The sequence below is a fragment of the Corvus brachyrhynchos genome, unplaced genomic scaffold, assembly GCF_000691975.1.
Source record: "Corvus brachyrhynchos isolate BGI_N302 unplaced genomic scaffold, ASM69197v1 scaffold875, whole genome shotgun sequence".
Taxonomy (NCBI): domain Eukaryota; kingdom Metazoa; phylum Chordata; class Aves; order Passeriformes; family Corvidae; genus Corvus; species Corvus brachyrhynchos.
Window position 1 is genome coordinate 204,855 of NW_008238107.1, and position 8,863 is coordinate 213,717.

At 48.0% G+C, this 8,863-nt stretch overlaps 1 protein-coding gene and 1 long non-coding RNA gene across 2 annotated transcripts in view; one reads left to right on the forward strand and one right to left on the reverse strand.

The window, feature by feature from the left end:
• Nucleotides 1–126: 126 nt before the first annotated feature.
• Nucleotides 127–3,717, reverse strand: LOC108446527. Its single transcript, XR_001861736.1, has 2 exons — nt 354–3,717; nt 127–271 (listed from the first exon to the last, which is right to left on the reverse strand). It is a non-coding gene; the product is annotated as an uncharacterized LOC108446527 (long non-coding RNA).
• A 72-nt stretch (nt 3,718–3,789) lies between these two features.
• The window catches only part of LOC103614967 (keratin, type II cytoskeletal 4-like), a 27,461-nt gene continuing 22,387 nt past the window's right edge, over nt 3,790–8,863 (forward strand). The window contains exons 1-2 of the mRNA XM_017733366.1: nt 3,790–4,329; nt 5,289–5,300. Coding sequence (XP_017588855.1) covers nt 3,868–4,329; nt 5,289–5,300 — 474 coding nt within the window. The 5' untranslated portion in view covers nt 3,790–3,867. The remainder of the gene's footprint in view (nt 4,330–5,288; nt 5,301–8,863) is intronic.

Below are 8,863 nucleotides of genomic sequence, written 5' to 3' on the forward strand. Positions count from 1 at the left end.
ATCCAATCCCGTCCAACCCAATTCAATCCAATCCAATCCAATCCAATCCAACCTAACCCAATCCAATCCAACCCAGCCCAGTCCAATCCAACCCAATCCAATCCAATCCAATCCAGTCCAATCCAATCCAATCCAACGCTTTATTTGGGCATTGAACTTTTGGCATAACAAAAGGAAGAGCTTTTCTCCTTCTGGCTGAATACGCTTCTCACCTTCCACAGGCAGTTCCTTCCTTGGGGTGGCTCAGGGAATCTCTTCAACTGGAAAACAACTTCAACCAGATGGGATCAGCAATCTTGTGGATTTACAGGGACATTTCTGTAACCTTTTAACAACTTAGGTCTTTTTTTCACCTTTTCTAACACCTTTGCTGCTCCAGGCAGTGGGATGCCATCCTGATCCAGGATTCCCATCCATCCGGCATTCATTTCCACTGCAGGAGAAAGAAAACAACAGGAGGAAGATCAAACCAAGCCTTTGCTTTGTTGGGAGCCTCAGCTCTGATGCCTCTGATCGCAGGATCGGGTGATGCGGCACCGGGAGCCGAGCGGATCCAGGAGCGTGGGATGTTGGGGCTCTCATTAGGACTTCAAAGGTGCTGAAGAAATTTAGTGCCCAAAGGGTGGGACTCATTTCACCTCCCTCAACCTCCCCAGGCGGGCGCCGGGGCCGGTGTCTGGTTGTCTAGACGGCCTCTGGTCTCCAGGAAGAACAGAGCGAAGGAGCTGCAGAGGTGGATTCTTCCCACCTGCTTGTGCTGCCTATTTCAGGAGGTGATGAATCACTGTCTGGAGATGCCAGATCTCTTTCCATCAGCCAGAGAAGGAGTCTCAAAGAGGAAATTAGAATCCATGGCCAGTTTGATAGCTGAAGGAGGGAGGAAAGTGCACCCAGGCCCAGAGTTTGATGAATTTTACGAGGAATATCCCTTGAAAATCCCAGTTTTGGCTTCTCACATGGAGTAGGGTGAGGTCAGTGAGAGGCAAAAACACATGACCAGACTGAATTACCTTGGATAACTTTGGCTTTAGGATACAAGAGACTGCACTAATCAAATCAATCCTCCAACACGTCACGAATGACTTGGACAAGACTCTGCACAGTCCAAGAAACTCTGTAAAAATCCATGTTCCGACCCAATCTTACATGGATCAAATGGTGTTGGCTTAAGCAGGTTCCTGCCATTGTCCAACCTGACTGTGAGGAGCTCTCGATGGCTGAGGATAATTACAGAGCCCTTTGAGACTATCACATAAAACACCTTCTGAGAGCTGGTCCAGAATCATCTCCAGAGGCAACAAACAAATTAGTGAACTCCAGTGTTCCTCTAATGAATTCCCTTTTCGGCAGCCCATTCAGGGAGTGAAATGCTGACAAAGGGAGTGATTGCAAGTTGTCAAAATGACTCATCCAACCCCTCATCAAAATATTTTCCTTTTTGGCTTCCTTGCTCCTTCCCTTTTTTTGGTTTGGGGGTTTTTTTTGGTGGTTTTTTTTTTTTTTTTTGTTTTTTTTTTTTTGAGTCAAAAAGCTGCAAGTTTTTCTTCAGGGTGCTCTCCCCTATCCCACATCCACATTCACAAAAACAAACTGGTGATTCTTGAGGTCTTACACACCACTTACTATTCCTTGAAAGGACCTAAAAGACATTAAATGAAGCTGCCTTCCCACTGGGATCCAGAAGAAAAACAGGAATTTGGCCAACACACAAATTTTAGCCAATGCTGAGCAACTTTACCCCAAATCTCTTCCCTCTCAAGAACTCAGAGGCTCTGGAGAGTTTGGGAGCTGGGGCTGCTGCAGCACAGCTGTTTCACAGATGTTTAATTGCAGCCTATGCTGCATTCCAGGTGTCTCCCATGCATCTGACTGGGATAATGGGGTGCAGAGAGGGACACATCTTCAGCCTGACTGGTGAGCCTGCTTTCCTCCACAGGGTTCCGAACAGCCGCTCTTCTTTGGAGTCAAATCTGCATTTTGAGTCTGATAAATCTGTTTAGAACTTCAAGGACCGGGGAAGTGCCAAACTGCATCTTGAAGCCTCTCCTATTTGTTTAATCTGATATTTCCAATTGTGCTGGCAGCCCAGTTTGCACCACAAGCCTGAACTACTATAAACAAAGGTGTAATCTGAACGTTGTAAATATCTGGAATTATCCCTTTCGGGTACGGCAAAAGTAGCAGTTTACACAACTAATTCATACCACCAGCCCCTCAAACTCACAGAAGTTGCAATTACAGGTCCAATTAATGGCTTTGGGGATCCTGGGGCTGCAGTCACGTCCCACGGTTTCCATGTGCATCTTCTTCTCAACCACTTGATATTAGACAGATGCGTGTTTGGAGGAGGTTTGGCATAACTTTTATGATCCTGACTCTTGGAGAATGTTTTTGGAAGGGGTTAACGAGGATGAGGGAACATAAAACCTGTGTGTCTCCAGCTGCTATCCCATTGTATAATATGGACATTCCTCCAAGCATTGCTCCCTTCAGGAGGCAGGGCCAAGGGTGTTCATTTGTTTGCACTATAATGTCCTTTTTTTCTCCCAAACTTCGTCCGCAAAGAGCTGAAAGAGCCTTTTTGCTTTGACTTTCCAACAGCCAGTTTAGAGAAGGTCTGGAGAGGTTTCCTGCCTCACCTCCTTGGGCTGGTGATTAGGAGAGAGGGATTCATCTCCCTGGTGTGAGTCAGAGCCTTCCCTGGTGTCCAGCCTAATCCACTCATTAAGACTTCCTCTCTTGGTGCAGAAAGCCCAGCGCCTTCGGAGAGCAAATCACCCCCATTGCCCTGAGCACAGCCCCGGGGACTTCTTCCCTCGGAGCTGTCTCCCCGGGGAGTGTCAAGGACATGTCTGGCAAAGTCACCCAAATGCAGCCGTCACTTGGTGAATGGGGTGGATCTCACCAAGCTGGAAGAGATTATTGTTCCCTTTTTGTTCCCAGTAGAGACTTCCAGGAGGTGAATCTGAAAGGGCTTTGACACCCAACCTTGGGAGAAGCTGCAGAATAGTGAAAGCCAAAGAATTAACCGTCACAAATAAGAACTTGCAGCATAATTCTAGAAATAACTGGCACTGATGGCACAGAACACAAATCTATGAGCAAATAGAAATATGTCACAGATCCTGGATGAAACCTGGATGGTTCACTGGTGTTTCAGGGAAGGTCATCTTGAAACGCTGGACATTCCCAGGATTCTGCACATTCCCAGAATTCCCAGAATTCTGTGATTCTGTGCATCTATCTGGGGGATATTTTGAGTTTTTGCATACAAATCCAGACCTTAAACTCAGTGAATTTACTGGTATTTCAGATACAGAAAGGATCCATCACGAGACAACTTCCACAGTGTTTGTTGTTTTACAGTTGACTTTCTTCTTTTATTTTTCCTTTGAGCTACTTTTCGGCAGACAAAATTGTGAAATTACCCCCACAAAGTGCAAGTCTGCAAAACATCCCATCACACACACAGCCTTATGAGACACAAAACCCCAAACGACACACTGCAAACAAATCACAAAGAGCTCCTTCAAAAATGTTTCTAAACTATAATTAGCACTAAGTTAGGGGAGCGCTTCAAACCGTAATGTATTCGAAGGCAACTTGCAAAGAGAGCACTTTTAGATTCCTTTTTATTTCCTCAGTAGTTACTATTTGCTGGGCTGGTTTGCATTTTGAGGAGCATTTATTGCTGCAGGGCAAACCAAACCCTTAAGTGCTTAAATTAACGTCCTGATCCTATCAAGGCCAGCTTCCCAAAATATATATAAGGGGCAGCATCCCCGCGTCGCTTCAGTGGGATCCCTGCTCCTCTCCTGCACCAGAGCAGCCCCATAACTTTGCTATTCCACCTTCAAATAAGCCACGATGAGCAGGCAGGCACCGACAGTGAGATCTGTCCTGGGACGAAGAGGCTTCAGTTCAGCCTCGGAGATTTGTGGTCGCAGCTACGCCGCGTCCGTGAGCCAGCCCGTGCGGTGCGGTGCCGGTGCCTACAGCAGCAGGAGCGTTTGCAACCTGGGCGGGAGCAGGAGAATCTCTTACGTCAACGGGGGCTGTGGCACCTGCTGCTTTGGGGAGATGGCACTCGGAGGCATGGGCTACGGGAATGCTGGAGGAGGAAGGATTGGCCTGTGCGGCCCCCGGGGATACAGCATCGTGCGAGGGTTCCCCGAGCGCAAGGCCGACGGCATCCAAGGGATCTGCATCGACGAGCAGCTGCTGAAGCCTCTCTGCGTCGGGGTGGACCCGCTGGAACATGAGATACGCTGCCAGGAGAAGGAGCAGATCAAGACCCTCAACACGCAGTTCGCCTGTTTCATCGACAAGGTGAGTCCAGACCTGCTCCAGAACTGCTCTTCCTTGAGGAAAACAAAACCTGACCAACCCCTTCCCAAACCCATCTCGTGCCACGAGCCTATCAGCCAAAGCCCCAGTCCAGCTCTGCCATGAATCTCTGAGCTGGGTCCATGCAGGGGTCCAGCTTCCCACAGAGAATTTTAAGATAATTCTAATAATTTTTAACAACTGATAATCATTTTAAGAGCATGTTGGTCCAGACTGAGATCTTTTTAATGGGGCTTATTTCAACCATGTCCCTGTCCTGGCATTCCACGGCCTTTGAATCATGGCCATGGTTGCACTGGACTTTCTTGCAGGTGTCTCCTCTTGGACAGTCTCAGTTCAAATTGGATTTCTCGCTGCAGCTCAGGTGGAAGTTACAGCCCTGACAGGTTCCTCTTGCTGTCCTGTGTTAAATAATTCCAGTAATTCCCTCCTCTCTTTGACTTTAAATATAGTGACAGTTCCAGAAACATTCCTGAAGGCAAAGGAGGTTAATCTTGATCCAGACAAGATCAGGTTAGAGATCAAATCTGATCTGTGACCCAAGGATCCCTTTGTAGAACAAACACAGACGAAGTAATTTCACTATCTGGGGACTCAGTTTTATCCTAAAATACATCAGAGGCACCATCTGGAGGAGTTTTGTTCCTAATAATTGTTAAGAAAGGCAGATTTAGATACCGGGCTCCCGGATTTCTAAATAACGTAGACATGATGTATATATTTCTAAACCATTTAGATGTGCAAATTCTAGATTTTGAGTTAATTCAGATGTGTGACATAAAGATTTCTAAATAAGGACAGACAGCTTCCAGATCACGGTGCTGTATCAGCTCTCACTTCCTGAAAATCCTATTCCTGCACTTGTGGTTAAGAGCAGAGAGTTAAACAGGTGTTGAGTCCCTGCCTTCACCTCTTGAAGAATTGCTATTTTTTGCCTTCAGGTCCGATTCCTGGAACAGCAGAACAAAGTGCTGGAGACCAAGTGGGGCCTTCTGCAGCAGTATGTGCTGCCAAAAAAAGGGAAAAACCTGGAACTGTACTTCGAGAATTACATCTGTGACCTGCGGAAGCGCCTGGACTGTCTGCTGTGCGAAAAGCAGAAACTGGGCAGTGAAGAATGTGCCACGAGCCAGCTGGTGGAGGAGTTCAAGTGCAAGTAAGGACCTTCTGGGCTCCTCTGGCTGGTGGCATTTTGCTTTTCTGGTTCATCTTGGGTAACTTCTCCCAGACTTGTGCATGTCCCCTCTGGGAGTGCCACATTCTTCTGTCTCACTGGTGAGCACTTTGCATTGGTAATGTTGTTGTTGCTCATGAGGAAGCTTCTGATCTTGGGATGGTTTAATGTTGGTCTCCAGACACTGATCTGGCAGTGCCTGGTGGCAGTCCCTGTGCAAGAGAGAGTTGTCATTTGTACCTGGTGATTATTGTCATTTATACTGGAGGTTATTGTCATTTACACCTGATGGTTGATGTCTGAGGGTCTGAGCATTTTTCTTTCCTCAGTCCTTTTCTCCTCCTTTTCCAACAGGTATGAGGAGGAAATCAACAGGCGCACAACTGTGGAGAATGAGTTTGTGGCACTCAAAAAGGTGAGAAGCTGAAACTACATGAGTGGTTATACCTGTGGTAGGTTTATTTGGGGCAAAACTTGGCTGAAATAGTGAATTATTAACAAAAACCCACAAAAGTGTTATGATGAGCTGAAGGGAGACTTAGAAAGAGGCACACGTCTGGGAAAACGGGCAAGTAAAAATAATGTCTCCTCAAAGTCAACATCATCAGCATTACAGCACCAGTTTTGTTGCCTCAAAAACATTCCTGAAGTGTGGGAGGGGGACAGACCAGGACAGGTCACACTGGAACACTGGGTTATTTCTGGCTGTCTCTCCACATCCTTTATTCTTGGACATCAGAAAAGCAGGAATCATTTGAAGAATATTAAAAAATTGTGTTTAAATGCTCATTAGTCAATTGTGGGTTTGTAGCTGCATCCTAAGTGATAAATCAACTAATTCCTGTAAGTCGTGTTGGAATGGTTTTGTTTCCCTTCAGGAGGCACCGAGTATCCTGACTCACCCTCTCACACCTTTCTGCTCTTGAAATCTTGTTGAGACACATTTCTGTCTTGTTGGTGTTGCCTCTGTGTATTTCTCCAGCATTTACAGCCAGGTTTGGGCTGGAATGTGTGTGTCTCCCCTCTTGCAGGATGCAGACTGCATCTTCTTGAACAAGGAAGAGCTGGAGGTGAAGGTGGATCTGTTAAGGAGGCAGCTGGAGCTGCTGAAATGTGTGTTTGAGGAGGTGAGTTCCTCCGGTCCATCCTGGCACTTTGGGGGTCCTGTCTCTTCCTTCAGGTGCTCCAAATTTCTTCTGCTTGAAACCCCACTGGGATGTGTCTCATACCAAGCCCTGAATAATTAAAAGCATGAAAGTACAAGGTTGATGTAAAATTAACATGATGATGCTGGAGATAGGGTGGTTCCCCCTTCCTTCATGCAGCTCCAGGTAGGAATTGGCTGTGTCCTAACTCTACCCTGGAGAAAAGATGCGTCCGTCTCGTTCCTCCGGATTGCAGCTGCCTGATTAGAGCTGAAGCAACTCCCAGCTCAGTCCTGTCATTAAATCACTCAGGCAGTTGGAGATGAGAGGATACCAAGGGTTAAGTCATTCCAGTTCCTTGCCCTTGATGTGGACAGAGTTGCTGCAGGTCAGCACGTAGGTCAGCAGTCACAGGTGGCAACTCATCCTGCTGCAGGATTTTCTGCTGAGCCATCCCGAGGGACATTTCTTGACTTGTTCTATCCCTCAGCCGCTCTGTGTCGCAGCCCTTCCCTTCCTGCAGAGCCTGAGAGGTGAAAAGAGCTGACTAAGCCCTTCCCATCCCGCAGGAACGGGCTCAGGTTGATCGCCAGCTCTGCGACACCTCGGTCATCGTCAAGATGGACAACAACCGAGACCTGGACATGGAGAGCATCATCAAGAACGTTGAGTGCTGGTACCAGGAGATCGCCCAGAAGAGCAAAGAAGAAGTCGATGCTTTCTACCAGACCAGGGTGAGTAAGAGGCCACGAGGGTCTGTGCCTGGCAATGTCACAGGCCCAAAGTGACGACTGTCCTGTTTCTTGGTTCCAGTTTCAGGAGCTGCAGGATAAGAGAGGGAAGTACTGCGATGACCTGCAGAGCAACAAGTGTGAGATTTCAGAGCTGACCCGGATGATTCAGAAGCTGCAGTGTGAGCTGGAGAGCGTCAAGAAGCAGGTAGGAGATGCTTCCAGAGACAGCTCAGACACAGGGCAAGGTGATGCATTGATCTTTATGAGACTTGAGATCTGCTCTGGGCCTGGTTGGAAAGTGAAAAGTGGGAGGAGAGGGATGTGATGCTGGTGAGTTTTCCCTGTTTGCAATTGGGAGAGGAGGTTTATCCAAAGCCAGAGTGTCCAAGAACTAGGATAAGAAGCCTTGCAGATGCCTGCACTATTGTCCTCCCCCGACAGGTATCCTGCCTGCAAACCTCCATTTGTGACGTTGAGCAGCGCGGCGATTGTGCCCTCAAAGATGCCCGGGAGAAGCACGTTGAGCTGCAGAACGCTTTGCAGAAGGCCAAGGACGAGCTGGCCTGCATGCTGCGGGACTATCAGGAGCTGCTCAACGTCAAGCTGGCCCTGGACATCGAGATTGCCACCTACAAGACTCTGCTGGAGGGTGAAGAGAGCAGGTGGGTGATACTTTTCCCTCTTGAGTATCTGAGGCTATGGCAGTTCCTGCTCCCAAGTGAATTCTACAGCTCCAGGATCTCCCCAGGCTCAGAGAAACTGGACCTGGAGAGATGCCTGGAGGCCATGGAGGCCACATGGGTGCCAGCAAAAATAGTTCCTCTCCTAGGGATAGTGAGGCATGTTCCAACGATGGACTAAGTGGGCTGGATTGTGGCTGAAAGTTGTGAGTAACATGCATTTCTCTTTTCTCCCTACAGGATATGTGTGGGGAACCCCGTGAGTGTGTGTAAGTAACTGCACATTTTCAGCCATGAAGATTTCTTGTTTCAGGAAAGATACCCTTGGGAGCAGCATTATCTGTCTGCCCCAGGTCCCTCTGCCTCCCTTTTCCACTTCTGGAAAGTTTAGCTCCAGAAATCTCAAATACCTCTGAATTTTAAAAAAATCAGCTCTTTGAGTGAGGGGAGAAGGTCAAATTCAAGACCCTTTTCTGCTCTTGGAGGCAACAAGGAGATGTCCTGGTGACCATGGGATACGTATTGAACCTGGGAGGGAACATGGGAAGGGGGAGAATCCATGAGTGGATGTGCTGGGACACGGGGGAGGAGTTGGAAGGCGCAGGGGCTCAGAGACGTGTGACAAATCTGGAGGAGATCAGGTTTGGTTGGTTCTGTCACTCAAGACCAGCCTGCCGTGTGAAAGTCTCCCAGTTTTCCTCCCTAACTGCTGATTCCCGTGGGCTCTGTTGCAGCTGTGGTCAGCAGCGGCTACAACATCCCCGAAGACTGCGGGATGCTGGC